Source organism: Seriola dumerili, unplaced genomic scaffold (assembly GCF_002260705.1).
Source record: "Seriola dumerili isolate Sdu_G_001 unplaced genomic scaffold, Sdu_1.0 BDQW01000088.1, whole genome shotgun sequence".
NCBI lineage: Eukaryota > Metazoa > Chordata > Actinopteri > Carangiformes > Carangidae > Seriola > Seriola dumerili.
In genome coordinates this window covers 6,001,639-6,021,109 of record NW_019174343.1, presented here as the reverse complement: position 1 = coordinate 6,021,109, position 19,471 = coordinate 6,001,639, and the positions used below count along the sequence as shown (strand labels likewise).

General features: G+C 41.4%; 1 protein-coding gene across 1 annotated transcript in view; it reads right to left on the bottom strand.

Annotated features, from left to right (window-relative positions):
* LOC111221616 (contactin-3-like) overlaps window positions 1-19,471 on the bottom strand; it is a 51,144-nt gene that overhangs the window by 10,207 nt on the left and 21,466 nt on the right. The window contains exons 4-13 of the mRNA XM_022745069.1: window positions 19,290-19,465; window positions 15,652-15,750; window positions 12,534-12,737; window positions 9,836-9,938; window positions 9,310-9,494; window positions 8,751-8,887; window positions 6,513-6,642; window positions 5,780-5,930; window positions 3,240-3,367; window positions 1,066-1,241 (exon numbers count right to left, since the gene is read on the bottom strand). Of these exons, the coding sequence (XP_022600790.1) occupies window positions 1,066-1,241; window positions 3,240-3,367; window positions 5,780-5,930; window positions 6,513-6,642; window positions 8,751-8,887; window positions 9,310-9,494; window positions 9,836-9,938; window positions 12,534-12,737; window positions 15,652-15,750; window positions 19,290-19,465 (1,489 nt within the window). The remainder of the gene's footprint in view (window positions 1-1,065; window positions 1,242-3,239; window positions 3,368-5,779; window positions 5,931-6,512; window positions 6,643-8,750; window positions 8,888-9,309; window positions 9,495-9,835; window positions 9,939-12,533; window positions 12,738-15,651; window positions 15,751-19,289; window positions 19,466-19,471) is intronic.

Sequence of the window (19,471 nt, the reverse complement as noted above, 5' to 3'; positions counted from 1 at the left end):
GTCAGCCGCCACCTGGCCGACCTGGGAGCTCGCATTTGAAAGCAAGGCGTCCTGGCTTGGCAGGAAGGAAGTGATGAGGCATATTTGCCTTAATTATGTTAATTAATTCATCAGAAGCTGTTGATCAGGGGGCTGGTAATCTCTTTGGACAGGGGGAAACAGATTCTGTGAAAACTATATCTCATTTTATGCCCACACACAGTTCAATGTCAATAGTAATTGCTATTTGCATTTATGAACATATGAATTTGGCATGTCCACAACACGGTGAGGGCATTCAGATATGATGCCAACCTTTAACATGTGAATCGCAGTGATTAGACTGCTGACCTTGGATGATAAATTACACTATAAAAAAGCAAAAAGATTGTGTGAAGTAATTTAATACTGACAAGCTCTGAACAATTAGCTTTGCCCTTCATCAAAAGGAACAAATATTCAACAAAGAGTCATCACTTATCATTATTTCAAGACATAAGGATTTCAAATGAACATTAACTCGTGCCAGGCCTGCCCTTGGTGAATGCCAGCCAGCTCATTACTTAATTATTTTGGGGCTCAAGATTCATAAATAGGTATGCAAATTCAATTATGGAAGAGAGAGATGATAAGAAAATGTTCTCCCTTGAGGTACGAGAATTAGAAGCTGAAGGGATGAAAAGTATAAAGACTTTATTAATGAGGACCCTCTGTATGACTGAAATGGCATTTCACTAATATATTTTTAGAAGTGTTACACATGGCAGCTCACACAGCCAGTTCAAAAGGTAAGGATACCGATTACTGACCTGATAGTGCCATCCATTGAGGGTTTTACGGCGTATGAATGAAAGAATGTAAGTGATTCTTAATAGATATCTCTTGTATTTTTGATACGCTGTTCGCCACTGACCACAGGGAAACTTTCAAAATGGATGAGTCATAAATTTCCCTGCTTGGGTGTTATTGGTGTCTGAGAAGCCCTCGGCAGGGCAGTAGAGCATACCCTTGCACACCACACAGTATGTCCCAATTAATCCCAGAACAGCCAGAAAGTAGTTGAGTTTAATGCTTGAGATGACTCACCCCGCCCACTCTTTCAAAATGATTGCTGTCTCGCTGGAAGTCGATGAGCTGGCCGTTGAATGCCCACGAGAAAGAGACATCCAGAGCTGGATCGCAGGCAATCTGGCAGGGTAGCACGATGCTCTCGCCAACAATAATCTCCATGTTAGTAGGCCTCATGGTGATTCTGGTGGGCTCTGGCCAGACAACAGACGACAGTGTATGCATGTTAATATCCCTGCCACGGGAACCTTTAACACCACCGTGACCTCTGCAACTGCCACCTCACTCCAATTCACGGATAAATCAAGCCACCATCATTAAATTACCCATGGATGTGTGCTTTTCCTGATTTTTAATAAGCACTTAAATTCCAAGCCTGTCCATTAGCAACATTTAATGACATCTCCGGTTTGCACTTTATGTTCCAGGATCAATTTGGAAGAAAATGTTTGAAACGGGATTATAGAGATGGGAGCACATTCCCACTGGTGACTGTGGTGGATTGGAGGCCTCTCAGTATGTATATGAAAGGTCACAGTAATTAAATTCTATGACATTAAATGGTTCAGCTGTCAGTGTGTGAGAAGAATAGAAGCTAATAAGAAAAATAAGTCAGGTGGCTACACACACAACAGATTAAACCGGAGGACTACATGAATATGTTATGTCACTGCATTCATAAATAATGACCTTTAACTAAATCAAGGATAATGCTTTGTTGCTTGCTTAACAGCTATTTTGCATAATGTATACCAGCCATATTAATTTGACTATAAACTTGGCTGTTAGTGTGCCACATGCAATATCACTTGCATATAAAACAATATGAATGAAGCTATTCTCAAGCCATACATCAACGAGAGTTGTTTTTACCTTAATTTTGAAAGAACTGAAAGGGAATTTGACCATTTCCCAGTTTCCAATCTTTGTGCTAAGCTACATTAGCCTTCTGCCAACTACTTTCAATGGAAAGTAGCTAAAGCCTGCTCAACAAGTTGTTAAATGTCGCTATATGACGCAATGCGCTAATTGGTATATTTGTGTCATAATTGTGTCGTATTTGCATTTTGTCTAGTGTCAGATGGTGTCGGCACTTTGTATCTGCTTGCTTCTCTCCTATTCTCTGAGCTCACATATACAGCATTTTAATACAGCCAAATTCCCAATAAAGCTGTTCTCATTTACATATTTTTCTGTTTTTGTTTTCAGACAGCAGAACAAGTATGAAATAGTGACTCAAACACAGCCCATTAAGACTACATGTTAACCAGCAGTCACTTCCAAGCCATTTCCATGCTGCTGCTCTGTACTGCTAAAATCCTGATTTTATAACCATGACTTTGACTGACAAAATCCCCATACTGTGCTTTGAATGTAAACTGATCACTCAGAGAGAAAGTTAGACAGAATATCTTTCTTATTTTTTCTCACAAGCAGTGCGCAGCAAGTCACTAAAGGGGTCTAAAATGTCAAACATGGTTTCTTGCTGGAGCAGGTTGTAGTGGCTGTCACTCAGCCATTGTTGCGTTTACAAGACAAGAGGTTATAATACACCCTCTGAGCAACGCTACATCTTCAGGGCAGATTGGAGGCTACACTAATTTGCCATCAGAAAATGATGAGACGGGCTGGGGCTAGCTGGTTAGCATGCTAAATACAGTAGAAGAAAAGACGTAATGGACACAAGACTCAAAATTGGAATTGCTTTCCACCGCTGGAGACAGCTCTTGGCGAGTAAAGGAATGAAGTTTGATGCTGAACTCACAACGTTTCTTCTAGACTGGTACATAGACAGCTGCTAACTGTAACGCTGGCTATGTAGCATTAGCAAAACTTGCAAATAGCTCCTTTAAGAAGTAAGCAAGAGAAGGAGTTTTACCAAGTTAGTTAGCAGGCTAGCTACAGCTAACAAAATCTGTTAATGACAGGCATCCAAATCAACAGCTGCCAGTTAGAAATGAGAATCTGCTTTTCTTTTCTTCTGTTAAACCCATTGTTTCAAACATTTCAACAAAACTTGAGAGGCAAATCTACCACCATTATCAGCGGATACTATATATGTGCAGTAGCATGAAAAGTTTGACAGACATAGCATAACAGGCATAATATAATAATAAACAAGGGGGAGGCAGAACTTAGTGAGAGTGAATTTCCTTTCTTGGATGTTGTTGATGGAGAAGAGCAGGACTCACCGGTGATAAGCAGCCTCCCAGTTGTGCTTGCTGTCCCAAACTGGTTCTTAGCGATGCACGTGTAGGTGGCTGCATCCCGTCTGGTTACGTTGGCAATCTTTAATGTTCCATTGGAAAGCAAAGTAATCCTGAGGGTAGGAGAACAGCTTTTTACTGTACTGACAAAGGTGCAGAGAGTACAGATAGACTGAAGTGCTGAGCTTTGTGGTGCTGACTGTAGTCATTATTTTGTGGTGTTATTCATTATCTTAACGTTTTTTTTTTTAATGTAATTGTTATTAGTTTCCATGTAGTAGCCTAAGCTTAATGTATGGTGTTTCTACCGGAATCACACTCTTGTTAAAATGGAAAAGCCACTCAAAAAGCACTTTGACCCTGGTACTTTAAAGCTTTCCCCTAAAGCCTAGAAAAATGAAATTCTTTGAGGCGGGTTAGCAGCAGGTAGGGTGACCCATCACCCTGACTCAGTGGTAAGCTAAACTCATGGACACATTACTGAATAAAGAAATACTTTACAAACAGAAATGCTGAATAATTCAATGAATAAATAAAATGTGCTTTACAGGCTTTATGCTGCTAAGGTCAGAGAGGAACCTCTATCATGCTGGGGGTGGTCACTCACTGGCTGGATAAGCCCAGGACATGCTATAATACATAATATAATACAGTGCTGCATAAGCACACATAGTGTCCCAGAAAACAGTGCACTCTAAAGTTCCTACTAACCTATAAGAAACAACAAAAAAATATGTCATCATGTACCACATAGTTACCTCTTATGTAATACTGTGATGTTTTGCTTAGAAATAGCCATTTTCTGAAAACAAACCTCAGATTTTGACCCACTAAATTGTTGAGTCACCTAAAGCCTTGCAGATATTTTGTATTTTATTTGTCCCAGGTTTTGGACAAAGGTATCTGCCTCAGAGCGCTCAGCTTCCAACCCCCAGGGGAACGATGGTGAATAGAATTTTGTTTGTGGCGCTCAAAAGAATTGAAAAACTACATAGAAAAAAACGTCAACAGCAATGTGTCTTCCAGAAGCAACGTCTGGATAAATCATAGACCTCACTGTAAACACTGTTTTTGTTGGAGCCATTTTCTACCAAAGAAATAGTCCAGATAAAAACTGCTGACAGTGTGTTCTGTAGATTATCCAGGGTAACAAGGGACAGTGGGGCGGAGGCATTTATTTCAGAGATTGATATCTCTAAATTAAGCTAAAGCTCTCTGCATGGATAGAAACCACGATGGGGTAATTGTCAAAATATGTACTTCATAATTTGACTGAAGCTACCTTTAACTGATTTGGTATTTAGTGACAAAATGTGTACTCAGTTCATTTTCTAAACACTGCTCCAATTTACAGCGTGACTGCATATAGGAGAAAACATTCCCCATCCAGTGTCCTCATACATCCAGTGTTGTGCACCTTGAAAGGGTATGTGGGCTTCACATACAGTGTGCTAAATGTCATTCAGCTTGGGAATTTTACCAATTTTCTGCAGCCATAGCTGCAACTCCCCATCTGGAGCCAACTAAAGAGCCTCTGTGCTGTTTTGACAAGATGCTTTGCTCACATTGTTCTCTTTCAGACCTCCTTTTGAATAAGCAGCATAGAAATGATTCAAAAAGCACAAAGTAAAGCATTTCTACAGTGCGCTAGGATGCGTGTGTTTGGTTTGTTTTTATTCTGTCTGTCCTGCCTGTGTGTTTTTTTGTGTGTGAGTGACAAATTTTCAATGTGTGCGTGCTAACTTGCAGCAAGGTTCAGTCACCATCAAAGCTTTTCTTCTCCCTCCAATCAGGATGATGAAAAGTGTGCAAATTGCTCAAATGTGTCATTTCTTGCCTCTGATTTGCTTTTGGTTTTTTCCACCTTTAATTAGTTGTTTAGTATTGTTTGAAATCTATTCAGTAGCTCAAATTCATCTCCTGGTGGCTTCAATAAAAAATCAGACTTGAGATGGACAACAAACTAAATCAAGCACCACTTTTATCTCGCTTTAAGTGGTGCTTTAAGTTTGCTCGTTGTTGGCATCATGTCTGTGTGTGGAGTTTCTCATCTAGTGAGATTTCTCTTAGTCTCAAATCTGCAACAAGGCTTTTGTTTTTGCAGCTTTAGTGATTGCATGAATCAAGTTGTATTCGTATGTCATGATAAAGTACAACATTTTTACCTCAGGTAATTACAAGTGCAACTGCTTCTGTTTTACTTCTTTTATCTGAAGGCAGATATACTTTTATCTTCAGCAGTGACTCCATTTGCTAATTTTTTATCTTCTTAAATATTTCATGCATGCACTGTTGATACCACCAGCTAGCATCTTCATCCCTCACGCCAAGCTATTTGCACATGACGGTGCGCATAGTTCATTAGCCATGTGCAGTTTTCGTGGTGGGTGCCCTGCTCTCCTTCTCCTCATTAGCCTTTCCTTCCATGCATCTACACAAATGCCAAATACACTATAAAAACAAGTCGGCCTGCAGTGACTGTGAACGAAACCTGCTCGGAATATGCACTTGGACTTTTATCCTACCTTTCAGTCCTCTGCAGGATCTCATTCCCTTTCTTCCACAGGCTAATTGCTGGGGGCGAGGCCTGAGGCTTGCATTCAAGAGTGACTTCGCTGCCTGAGCGAGCTTTTAGCAGGGCCCTTAACGGACTTTTGGAGAAACTGGGAGGTGAAGCTGTTTGTGAGAGAGCAGAGAAAGGGTGTGAAATTAAAAAAACATAAGCAAGCTAAACCTATGCAGATCAGCCATGCTGTCTCAGCGTGAACACAGCATGAAAAGCCTATGGGCCAAAGTCACTGCACCCACCTGCCACCCTACCCTTCGACCATAAAATCCACCCTGATCACCTTCATCCTGCAGAGGCTGCAGCCGTTATCCACGCTCATCATCACATTTTGTCAACCACCATTTGGACCCAAGTTTCATCACATGTTGAATTTCTGGAGTCTTAGTCAGATGGAAGTCATCAAAGCTTCACAAATAAATCAATACCCCATCTACATGAGAAAGCACGCATAATGCCACAAAGCAATGCGTTTGTAGTATCGAAATCAATATGATGAAACGACTCAAAGTAAAATGAGACACTCCATCAGATTCATATTTTTTGCTAGCAGAGCCCATAGTGACATCAAATGAGTCTGCAGACTGATTGCTGAGGAGAGCTGTAGCAGGCTGCTGGTTTTTATCTTAGGAGATGATCAAACGCAGAGACAGATAAGCAGGATAAAAGCAGAGGGAGGGAGGCAAGCTTACCTAACACCATTAGTTGGGCACTGGAATAAATAATGCCATGTTTGTTTTCAGCCACACACTGATACATCCCGGAATCTGACAGGTTTAACGCAGCTATAGAAAGGGCCCCGTTTTCGATTTGTACCCGGCCCTGAGGAGGAGAGAGAAAACAGTTATGCATATCCATTGCAAGGCCAGTCTATTATGTCCAAAGGCACAGCAGCAATTACCGGGGCACCATGAAGGGAGGAGGACAGCAGGAGAGGAGAAAAGAAAAGGAGCCTATAGAGCCTCGTGGCATTTTGCGTATGTTCAGCTTGGAAATAGGGGGAGGAGATGGGGAGCAAGGGTGAGTGGCTAAAGCCGCTAACCTGCATCTTAGATACGCAGAAAAGAAGCAATGTTGAAAACAGCACCAGCAGCATATTAAAAAGTCATTTATTTTCTGTGGTTGTTCAGCCGGAAAACCTGTAATGATAGCCGGGATGATGACTCAAGACTAAGATTTTTAGCCCAATGAGCTAGTTAGAGATCCTCTCTGCTGCAGGGGGAGTGGCTTCTTACAGTGCTGTCTGAATTATAGATGCAAATAGAGGGCTTGGCCAGAGTCAAATTGAATATACCGGTGATTTACACAGTTACCACAAAACCACCTTCAGAGTGACCCAAGTCAAGTTTGAATTTGGCAACAAATTAAATGTAAGCACTTGTTTTGTTGTTTGCTATTTTAAAGGGACACCCGGTTTTTACACTTAAGGTCTGTTTAGAAGTGAGGAATGAAAACAATCAAACATTATCTTCTGGCTGAAAAGAGAGAAAGGGAAGTCTGAGAAAAGGACAGCAAAAGCCTGTGTCAAAAAGAAATTAAGACATTACACATTATTTATAGAAATATGACCACTAGACCATTAGCGTTTCAAACAAGTTCATGTAAGCCATAAGCTAGCTAGGAACATTACACACCAACAGTGTCTGTGTAGTGTTGACTGAACTCTGCACTCATGTCTCTCTGCATTTATCAAATAGATTCATAAATCCTCAGGATTTATGCAGATTTTTTGTTCAAGTTCAAACATTTTCAGCTCAGGCACTCAAATTTGCATCTGACTGCGTCTTTCCATGGACTTTGAATACAATCGTGCTGCCTCTAAATTACACCTGGCATTCGTTCTGAACCAAATGGCAACCTCCAGGGCTGAAAAATGAAGCCAACACATAAGTGACAAAAACTGGGGCGCCTCGCTGGCTCACCTGGTAGAGTGCGTACCACATAGGCTTAGTCCTAACTACAGTGGCCACTGGTTCAAATCCAGCCCGCGGCCCTTTGCTGCATTTCATCCCTTCTCTCTCTGCCTGACTTTCCTGTCTGTCTCTCACTGTGCTATCACAATAAAGGCAAAAATGCCCCAAAAAAAAAAAGTGACAAAAACTGCAGTTTCTCAAAAGACTCCAGTCTGGCTCCAAAAGTGAGTAAATCCCCATAGACTCCCATGTTAAAATGCACAATTTTACAACAGAAATAAACATGTTTACAGCCTGGAACAAAAACGGTTTTGGTCTCTATAGCTAATTTCCTCCTTCATGACATCTGAACAGGGGGTGAATTTTTATATAACTTGCCTGTTTAAATTTTGTTAAGACTTAATGTTTTGCATAATTGAGGGCGTGCTGCTTTGAGCAACAGGTGGGTGAACGCATGCTTGCCACAAACCGGCACACACTGGCAAGTCTCGGCTCCACACACGTCCCACCTCTTTGCCCGTTCTTCAATTAGCAGAAACCTATGGCTGATGTCACAGAGGCTGCGTCCATCTTTATTTACAGTTAAAAGTCTGAACACACAGTAAGATCCCATTTACATCTGGCCCTAACTTGCAGTCTGTACCTGGATGTCTTCCCTAGATAACCAAAAAAAAATGCTTATTATAATGTATACAATGTAAATGCCCACAAAACACACTGTGATAAGACTGTCACCAGATCAGCCAGACCATATCTGGAGGTGGTCTAGTTCCACACTCTGATTGGATCTCAACCAGGTGTAAATGCAGTAGCTAGTCAGTGCCTTGCAAGTGATTTAAAAATGAAAGCCGATTACAATGGTGGAGAGTCAAGATAACGGGAACACTTACGGGAACACCATTCTCATACTCATTAAACCACATTGGTCTGCATTCAGTATGCTTCTAAGCACATTTACTCAGGTTTTAACTCATCACCGGTCTGTATTACAGTGGGAAACTGAACAGATCTCCATACCTCTGCCATCACTTGCTCCCCATTTTTCAGCCAGCTGTAGGACGGTTTAGGCTTTCCATTGGCCTTACACTCCCAGAAGAGATTTTCCTCGATGGACAAAGCCGTGTCCGTCATTGTCTGGAGCCAGTGAGGTTTAGCTTGGAAAAAATGAGAGGATTACCTTTTCAAACATGTGTTTTAATTATAGAAGTAGTGGATTAGTAAGGAGTGGTGTCAGAAATCATAAAGCAGTTAAAGCAGCCTTGCATTAAATCAGTTTAAACTTGACAAGTAGATTATAAACATAATGAAAAACACAGGTTTGTAAACAGGTTTGATTATTGACTGGAAAATCCTATAAAATAATATTCACTTTTACAGGCAGAATCAATAGCTTCATCCTGCAATTTCATTATGCCCCTCACGCTGTAGACAAATGGGTTTTCTGTCCAACAAATGAGATTCAAACTGCTGGTCCCATGCATGTTTCCTGTTCAAATGTGTCTATCTGTAACAGGCGCACTTTCATTTCTGCATCTTCATGCATTCACTGTCATTCAATTTGAAACGGTTCACTTACCATGGAATGAAATACGACCCCGCGCAGCATTTTTGCCTCGCCGATTCTCCGCCGTACATTCGTACGTCCCCGCGTCTTCCTGCTGGAAATTAGGGATTTCAAGGACGCCGTTTGAATTCTTCATTTTGACTTTGTTGGGGAAAGGGACGCCGCTGGTTCTCCTCCAGCTGATTTCTGGGACGGGGCTACAAAAGAGGAACAAAAAGTTCCCGTGATGGCAACTGTCAGTCTCTGTGATCAAAGTGTGATTAAGTACAGAAGAAAAGTAGTTGAAGCAAAAGCCTTGGGAATTATTGTTCCCTACAAATCAAACTGTGATCGCTCAGATTTCAGAAGCTCTTAAAAGAAACTCTGATTTCTGCTCCCTTGTCTTTTCATGTGGCGGCCCCTCGCTCTACTGTGGATTGATGAATCTGAGAATGAGTAATGTTACGCTTGTGCATCCTTAAATCATTTTGAGTAGCACTAATTCATGCATGAATGAGCCTACAGCTTATGTCACACGAACACAATAGGGCTGACTTACTTTCCCAGAGCGAAGCATTCCAGTTTCACTACCGACTCCTTCGCAGCTGGAACCGAATCAGGGAAATGAACTTCTATTTTGGGTTCATATTCACCCATTACTCCTACAAAAAGGAGACAATAGACGACAAGCTTTTTACATCAGTGATTAACAGCAGACATTACACATGCACTGGATCAAAGAGGGAGCAGTAACACAATGGGACGGCTAACACAAAAGTCTTTATGCGCACGGAGCAAAAGTGACCACTGAAGGGCAGGTAAAGAGGAAAAAAAAATTAGAGGTGTCTTATAAAAGATTCAGTGAACACATCAGGGGAAAGTCTTGCTGAGTGGAGATTTATCACCTGTGGCAATTCGACTTCATTTATGACTTTATTTATATTCACATCACTAGAAGGGGTCAAAGACTTCTTCGCAGAGATAGTAGTATGCCCTTTACTATTACCAATTACAACCCCACAGTCTGGCAGCAAGAGCTCACTCGGGGTCCTGTGGATGTTTTCAGAATAAGAGTCACTGAAGACTTATAAAAGCTGTATCAGCGTGGAAGACACACAGAATATGGAGTTGGGTCTCCATCAACACAACACAGAGATCAACAACATTTTCACTTTACCAAGCAGGAAGAGATGATTCACAACCTGGTAACCCCAAAGGTACTCTGAAGAATAGAATGTAACTTTTCTGTTAAATTCCCTAAATGTTAAAACAATAATATTTTTAAGCTAATAGTTAAAACTCACAAACCCTTTATAAAGGCTGCCTTATAGAAAGTGTTGCCACAAACCCATTACAGTGCCGACTGAAGATTTCGATATCTAAGTATTATTCTGGTGATTTTTTACGTCATAAAAAGTTGGGTTTTTTCAACAGAATTGTGTATATTGAGTGTATATCTGAAACAGGCTCTCCAATCTTTTTGAAATATATTCAGTGAAACGTTGCTCAAACATCTGTGAAACGTAGCGTACTAATTAACTCTTTTGATACTGAAACTGCGATTTAAGAGAGAGCAATTTCCAAGAGCAGGAACTTTTTTTGCACTGGGTCTTCACATGTTGCAAATTAAAGGTTAAACCAGCAACTGTTGATTTTTCTCTGTCTATAATGACAATTTCCACTGGTAAATGTACTCAGCTGTATTAACATCACTTTTTTTGTGAAAGAAGAAACGCCAATCTGTCATTTGTAAAAAAGGATATGGACTTGGTTGTGTGTTTTTACTGTTTATAAAAGATAAACAGAGTGGCAAGTTTTTTTCTATATAAACAATCTAGGTCATTGTCTCACGTCAGTATCAGACAGGTAGCTAGCAGTTAGCTCAGTAGTTGTAAAATGTGAGTGACAGACAGCTGGTGAACAGAGTTGTCAGAATGCACCAGTTTAACTTTTAAGAGCATCATATCATCTGAGACTGAGACCTCCAGTATGAAGCACTCTTTCCTGTCAGTCTGTGGAGCTAACATTAGCGTTAGCTCAAACAGCTTAAGTACAGACCTGTCAACAGTGGCATTAGGTGTCATCAAACATTGTCAGATGTGACTTTTTTTTATTTATTATTGCCATAACTGACAAACTATGAAGCTGATATCTATGAATGTAACACCAGCTTTACATTTTTACATTTTTATATATACAGCTAAAGTGGTCAGTTTTTCTATTCAAGACTAAATAAGTTTACTGAAGAGGGTACTTCTCTCTGACTGATTGGTTTGAACTCTCAACAACATCTGTCATCTGTATTATTTCATCAGATTTTATACATGTGGAAACAAGGTATGATTGTGTTTAGTGAAATCATATGTGGCCCACAAATACAGGCCTGTAACTTAAATGAAAATAATCACAATTTAAATCACCATGGCAAAATTAAACAACTATGATGTTATCATAACAATATGTAAACCAAATTTCAGCCAAATTTAGCCTAGTTTTAACCAGGATGAAACACCAATGATGCTTACCCACACCCACAGATGGGTATTAGCTGACATGAAGATTTAATAAACATGTATTATTCCCAATACCATTATAACATTTATTTAAAGTCCGGTATTGTAGATAGTGACATTCCAATATCTTTTTTGATTATAAAACAAGTTCAAGTTTTATATTAATACAGTGAAAGTATCAAATCAATCAGTCCACAGAGAAATGCACACAGCCTGTATTCAGAAACTGAACCTTAAAACGAGCTGTCATCATTTCTGTAACTTTGTGATGTCATAACATAGCAGTCACCTCTCTCAGCCCGACCCAAACCCAGCCCTGCCAGACCCACCACCCAACCTTGCAGGATTTGGTTTTTGTTAGTGTTTACCTGAAATCTGCTATGGTTTTATTCAATCACTCAGAAAACAGTCAGCCAATCACAAGAGAGGCTCAGAGCCTCCTCTCTTCTGATTGGCTCACCGACCTGTTGTTACTAGAGCTCCAGAGAGAAGCCTGAGAGAGGAGATGTAAAACTACATTGAGATGGTTTTTGGTTCTTAAATCCACAAATATATCTTCTTATGGATCAACACTAAATAAAACACAGGAGAACTGTAAAATATGGTACCTTTAAATGATTAGTGTTGAATCTATATTAAACTTGAATGAAGCCCAAAGCCAAAAATATCATGAGCAATTGACAGAACATTAGAGGATGGAAGAATGAAGATGCGGGGTACAAAGTAAAGGTATATAACATTTACCGTCACTTCTGAGGACCAGTGGTGTTGGAGAGCTGAGCACCTTCTCCCTCGTGACGGTGTTGTTCACCACACAGGTATAGTTTCCCACATCTGAGGGCTCCACCTTAGCGATATACAGACTCCCTGTCTCCTGAGAGATGAACCGACGACTGTCTTGTTGGACGAAGTATGGGTATTCATTGAAGATCCATGCAAATGCCAGCTCTGGAGAGGAAAACAAAACAATCATTATTGTTGTTAATGATTTACTATCACTACTTGTTGAAAGCCTGACTGACTCAACACATGTTCAATCTACGTCATGACTTTGCTGGGACAGCTGAAGTGAAACATATTCCACTGTGGCCTAAAAATGTTAGCATGTCATTTTCCTCTCCCTTATCACAGTTTCCTTGGGAAGAGATACCAAAACATGGCAAATGCAACAGCTATCAGTGCAGAAGAAATGGGAGACCTAAGGAAAGGGAGCGAAACAAAATGGATTACAGTGCGTCAGTGGCCCTCCCCTGACGCATGGCCTCCTTTCCCCGGGTCCCTGAGTGACTTTGTTCATGGGAGGCACAAATGGAGGAAGGGATGGACAGATTGACATAAAGAAATAAGAATACATTGTCATGCCCCCTCACAAGCAGCTGGTTTATCATAGGAAAGTAGAGACCTGCCATGATGAATTACTGTGTCAATCTGAAAAGTGCACACTGTCCGGACTTGCAAGACTGAGGAGATGCTCTATGTAATCTACCACTTCGGAGGTGAGGGGGAGTCAAAAGGTGTATGCAATGACTGTCAAGCATATCCCACGCCCCTTTAGGGAGCGAGCCTCTCGGCTTCGGATGGGATCGAGTGTCCTAGCCCGGTGCAGTGACGCAAATGCAAAACTCTCTCTGATTAGGCCCCACAGTTCAGAGTCAGCATAACCTCCATCTGAACTATGTGGCTGTATTGGGAAGGGACAGAATATTGCCAAGAAATTGTAAGTCAAGGAAGGAGTGGGAATACAACACAAGGGCCTTTATGCAACAGAAAAAGTGACCTATGCAGCACAATAAAGCCCATTGAGTAAACATATGCCTATGTTGGAGTACAAAAGTCACACATTAACAATTAATTGTGACGATATTATATTTAATTTGTCATATTTGAGAGATGGGACAATGAATATGGTAGTAGAGGAGAAAGCTTTTGCAGCATTCAGGCTCAAGGAAGCTCAATGAAAACCAGAATGGATGCCTTATTATGTTACATAAAGTTGATTTGAATTCAAGGTTACGTAGCACAACAATACTTTTAAAATTCAAGAGTGAAAATGAAAAAGAGGGGGAGTAAAAGACAGAAAAGAGAGAAAGAAGGAGATTTAGAGAGGGAGCAACAGGACAGGAAAGGAAGAAAGGGACAGCGGGCTCATACTGCTTTACTTTCATTCACTTCAGAAAATGTGAGAAAACACAATAGTGCTACGGTTACAGCAGCCAACCGCGTATAAGCCTATGTTAGAGAGGAAAGCTGTCAAACTGTATTTCACACAGAGTACTCTGACCCATTATCCCGTAGACCAGCTGTACAATGCACTGTGCTACAAACTGTTCTCTTGTGAAGGAAATTGGTTGTTCCAATGTGAAGGCTACTGTATCAAGAGGGAGACAAGGTAGGCAGCAGCCATTGTCCATGTTCTCAGTTTTCTGCAGGGTGGTGCGGCTGAGCAGTCGGCGTCTTTATCTACTATTTGTAGCCTCTCATTTATAAAATACTTTGCTATGCCTCCATGCCGGCGACAGCCAGGGCCGGAGGAATTCTATTTTTTCCATCTAACCCTCCGTCCATATGTCTGTCCGCCGATACGTTCATCCATACGTTCGTCCGTCCCATTCTCTTGAACGCGATATCTCTGGAACCCCTTGAGGGAATTACTTCAAATTTGGCACAACCATTGACTTGGACTCAAAGATGAACTGTTTAGATTTTGGTGGTCAAAGGTCAAGGGTCACGATGACCTCACAAAACACGGTTTTGGCTGTGTGAACACAATATCTCGGGAACTCCTCACGGGAATCCCTTCAAATTTGCCACAAATGTTCGTTTGTACTAAAAATAAACTGATTAGATTTTGGCGGTCAAAGGTCACGGTGACCTCACATCTATGACCTCTTGAATTTAATATCTCAAAATCTTCTTTTTAGATTTGGCAAAAACATTAATTTGGTAACTGTGATTTTTTTGGTCATGACTCAGGATTTCAATCGCTAATTATGACACAATTTAACACAAATGTATAAAATAATGAAGGGATGACATTTTACATCCAAATGCTCAAAGGTCAACTTCACTGTGACTTCATAATGTTCTGCAAAAACACATATGGCTATCATTCAACATTGTAACTCAGGAAGGGGAGATTGTGACCATATTTCCAGCAACTTGACTTGTTGGTGGAGGCATACAACTGTGAGGTGGTAATTCTATTTGTCCTCTTTTCCTCTGGAACAGTTTTGTTTTACATACCGAAAAGTTTACTTTTTTGAATGTGTTGGGTTGTATAGATACACAGTTACAGCAGCTGGTTAGCTTAGCATAAAGACTGAAACAGCTAGTGTCCAAATGTAACAAAATCAGCCTATTAGCGTACAGCATATAGTGCCCCGTGACACCACAACTTGTTGCTTTTACACATTTTTACCTTTTTCCTATGGAATAAGCTGATGAAATATACCATGTTAATTGGTGAGTTTTAGAGGCGCTGGTATAAGATAGTTGTTTTCCCGCTGTTTCCATCTTTATGCTAAGCTTAGTTAGAGAGTGTTATAAATCTTCTTATCTATTTCTCAACAAGAAAGCAAATAGCCCATTTACCAAAATACGCATTGCATTTATTAGAAATATTGTCAGAATAAAAAAAAAACACCCAAGTGAGGATTGACTATGTCGCATTCTGTATAAACAACATAAGGCAAGGATTATTAAGAGCATGTGTACACATAAATGGGTGTAAAAACCGATTAAGTTTGGAGTAAGGGAGTAATCCGTTATCAAAGGTTGCCATGTGGAGTGAGTAATTCCTATGAGTCATGTCTAAATAAGAAACGAGAGGCAGAGGCACAAAAGTGGCATCTAGCAAACTTACCTCCAGAATGTGCAGGTGGTCCACATAACAGAACCACTCCTTGGCCCTCACGGACGTTGACAGCACTCCTCACCGTTTGGGTTTTGAAGTTGTCAAGATCTGATGAGTAAAAAAAACGGAAATTAAGAATTAAACTGCAGCTCAAAAAAGTAGCAGACAGTTAAAAGTGTATTTTTTAAATAGTCTATATTGCCAAGGGTTTCTTTGAAAAAGATAGCTCTGAAAATAGGGGACATACATTTTCCCAAATTCCCCACACTGATTCACTGAGACATGTTTTTGATGTTACATTTTGAGCACTGGGGCTTTAATAGGGCATCATTGATTGCCCTGGGACACCTCCGGATAGCCTCCAACACTTTCAAAGGCATCCGGGGTGCTGATAAAATAGATGGACCTGACTCTGTGACGTTTACCCTGCAACACTACGCTCAAGACAAGGAAGAGATTAGGCTGAAAATGGGATAAAATGAGCACGGGCGGGGGGAAGGAAACGCTGTGCACGGACTGAACAAACACGGGGGAGTGTGCATGACAAATGACAGTTTGCAGTGCCAGCAGCAATAAGTAACATCATTATTAAATGTGGTGTAATCTTGCACTTAAAAGCATTAGCTTCCCCATCAATACTCTCAGCACAATCTATCCGCCTGCAAATGAATGAACAGTTGCTGGCAAGAAAAAAAACCTAAACCTGGGATGATAAACCATCCTTGGCTTCATGACTGATGGAGGGAAGCTGCCGCAGTACGCTCTGCACTCTGTCTGCACCCTCTGGCTAACAGCCTAGAGTAAGCCTTCCAAACACAAACAAAAGAAAGTCAGTGTGACCGATAAGGGAAATTAGGAGAAGGAAGATTATGGAGAGAAGTGGGACAGAGTGTTGGTAAGATTAATGAGCAGCTCTCTGATGACCGCAGTGGAATCAAACAGAGCCAAGTCACGGCAGGACACCGAGGAGGCCACAGGAGAAGATGGCTGACTTGAAATACAGACAGAGGCGATGTCCTTCTGATCTCACCATGCTGCCTTAGTAAATACAGAGTCCATCTCCTAGAGACATTTATGATTCTGAGGAGCGAGATTCACATTCCCGGCTGATTGAAAAAGCCCGGCATAACTAGCGGTTGATAATTATAACAGCAACGCTTTCGGAAACAGCGGGAGGTGAATCAGAGAGCTACTATTAATTACTTAGTGGACGAGGAAAGGATGACTCCTTCACCCAGATCGTGCAAAGAAGCACAGAGAAGGTTAGAGACGTAGCGGGGCTCTGTGCTGGAGGGGAGACACCTCTCTTTTCTCTGGCCTCTGTGCAGAAGAATAATGGGCTTCACTGGAGTGAACTGACCACACACTGTAACTCTGAGAGCTAGAGGCCAAACTCACTGTAGCTGCAGTGATTCCATTGTAAGCAGAATCAGTCTCTGCCATATAAGAATGGCTGGCCCTACGATTACACAGAGTGACCATTACAGTTCGAAGATGATTGGTCTAGGCAGTGGCACCGCTGTGGAGGCATTTCCTGTTATATTTTGTGTCCAGCAGATTTCTAGATTAAAGCTACTTTTACCTGCTCCAGAGGGATCACAACACAGACCTCTCGATGTATGGTTGATAGCTTTAAACCAAAGATCTCATTTGTTAGAACTTGGGTTTTATTTTTCTGATTACAGTGTTACCATAAGTGACAGGAACAATGACTGCAAAGGCATGGTTTCTGCCACTTATGGTAACACTATGGTGATATGGTATTTGCCAATAGTCGCCTATTTACAGCAGACATGTAGCAATATAAGCATACATTTAGTCAGGTCTGAAGCCACATGTCATTTAGTCATGTTTCAAGTCCAACTTTCAGATTCTCCTTTTAGTTCTGTTCGGGCATCTACCTATTCAGTGTAGTGCACTATCTAATATAGCGCCAAATTACCACAGAAGTTATCTCAAGGTACTTTTTAATTAGAGCAGGTGTAGACCGTACTCTTTACAATATTGATTACAGAGACCCAACAATTCCCACCATGAGCAAGCACTTGGCGAGAGTAGTGAGGAGAAACTTCCTTTTAAGAGGCAGAACCAGACTCAGGGTGGGAAGCCATCTGCCTCAACCGTCGGTCCGTAAACTGCATTGATATTTTATGAGAGCTGGATAAGTCTCGAGCTAATTTGCTTTGCCCTAGTGGCCACTCATGGTACTGCAACAGAAAATCCCCTGCGGTGGCGAAAAAAGCCTTTTCGTCACAGAACACCGTTATAAAAGAGACATCAGCAAAAAAACTACTGTTTTACTGCATGGCAGCCATGCTAACTTGCAGCTAGCCGCTGTGTAGGCCGGCTAGCTGCGAAAGAGATAAAGAGATAGTGGCGGGGGAGAGGGATGTCAGGGCAGCCCTCCATAGACTGCTGCCCCTGCGACCCAGACACGGATAAAAAGTTGAATATGGATGGATGGCAAGTGATAGCTTATCACAGTAATACATACCGACATACATCTTATAATATTTTATGTGCAGTAGTGGTAATTATTGATCAAATCATAGAGAAACGGGCTTAAAGCAGTAATTTATGTCCTCTTTTGTCCAGCTACCATTATTTTCACATGATCTACCATATTGCCAACAACATCTCATTTTGACATCTCATGTGGTTCTCTGTGACGTGGAAAACCTACGCCCCTCTCTGCAGACAAACCCCTCTCACGTGATTGGCTGATTGGATAATAGCATGAACAAGCAGGTATACAGGACGTGTTAACTTATAGTGGGTGCAGAAAATCAGCAAAGAAGGCACAGCATTTCTATCTTAGGGCAGTGGTCTCATTACACAGACAAACAGAGTATCACCCATGCTGATCTTCTAGACCTCACTCACTGTGCTTTAGGCAAGACAATAAATGTCAAGCAGCTCTGCTCTTCACCCGGTCCCCAAAAGTGAGATTCATTACAGAGCTATAGGGATAATGGCAACCCATCTCCTGAAAGGAAGTGAGAGGCTCTCTATCCGTGGGACATGATCAATAGTCAGCAGGCTTGATCAAGAGAGGGGAGGTGCTTCTGTATCGCCTGTGTGAAAGGGAGGACCCCCCACTACACAGTATCACTTTCCAACCCGCATTTTGTCTTTTAAGCAGTGGACTGGCAGAGCAGCAGACAGCACTGTCACCATCTGATCCGCTCACAATCTGCTACATATATTATACATAAAGAAGTGGCTGGTGATTACAAAGATACAAACACTTCTTAAGCATTATTTGTGTTCATCTGCTTCAAAGTCTGGATCACAGGGGCTGGCATATCACTCAGCAAAATTGAGGCAATTCGGACTGAACATAGTTGCTGTCAGAGTTTGAACCACTAATGAGAATCAATGGAGTTGTGAGGCAGTCAGAAGCTGCCTCACCCACTGTGTTTGTTGCATCTGACATTTCATTCGATTACCATTTCCCCTCTCGAAAATCTATTCCCCAGCAATTTAAATGAGAAATTGGAATAATAAATGGAAAAAAAAGAGGCCTGGGCCATAAGCATATTACACACATGTCAGGCTGAGATACGGCAGATACAAAGAGATGCCAGAATGTCATAACTGTGTCAGAGTGGTGCCAGAAACGTGTTAGCAATTGTAGGATCACTTACATGCAAATTGGAGGCTGGCTCTGCGGCTGAGGATGGAGCCCCATGTGTTGAAGGCCGTGCACTGGTACTCCCCGGTGTCTTGGTCCTTGTCCAGGTTGCTAATGATCAGGCTGCCCCCAGACATGTGACGCCGGTAGTCATTCCCCAGATCAATGAGTGTTCCGTTTAGTGACCATCTGGAA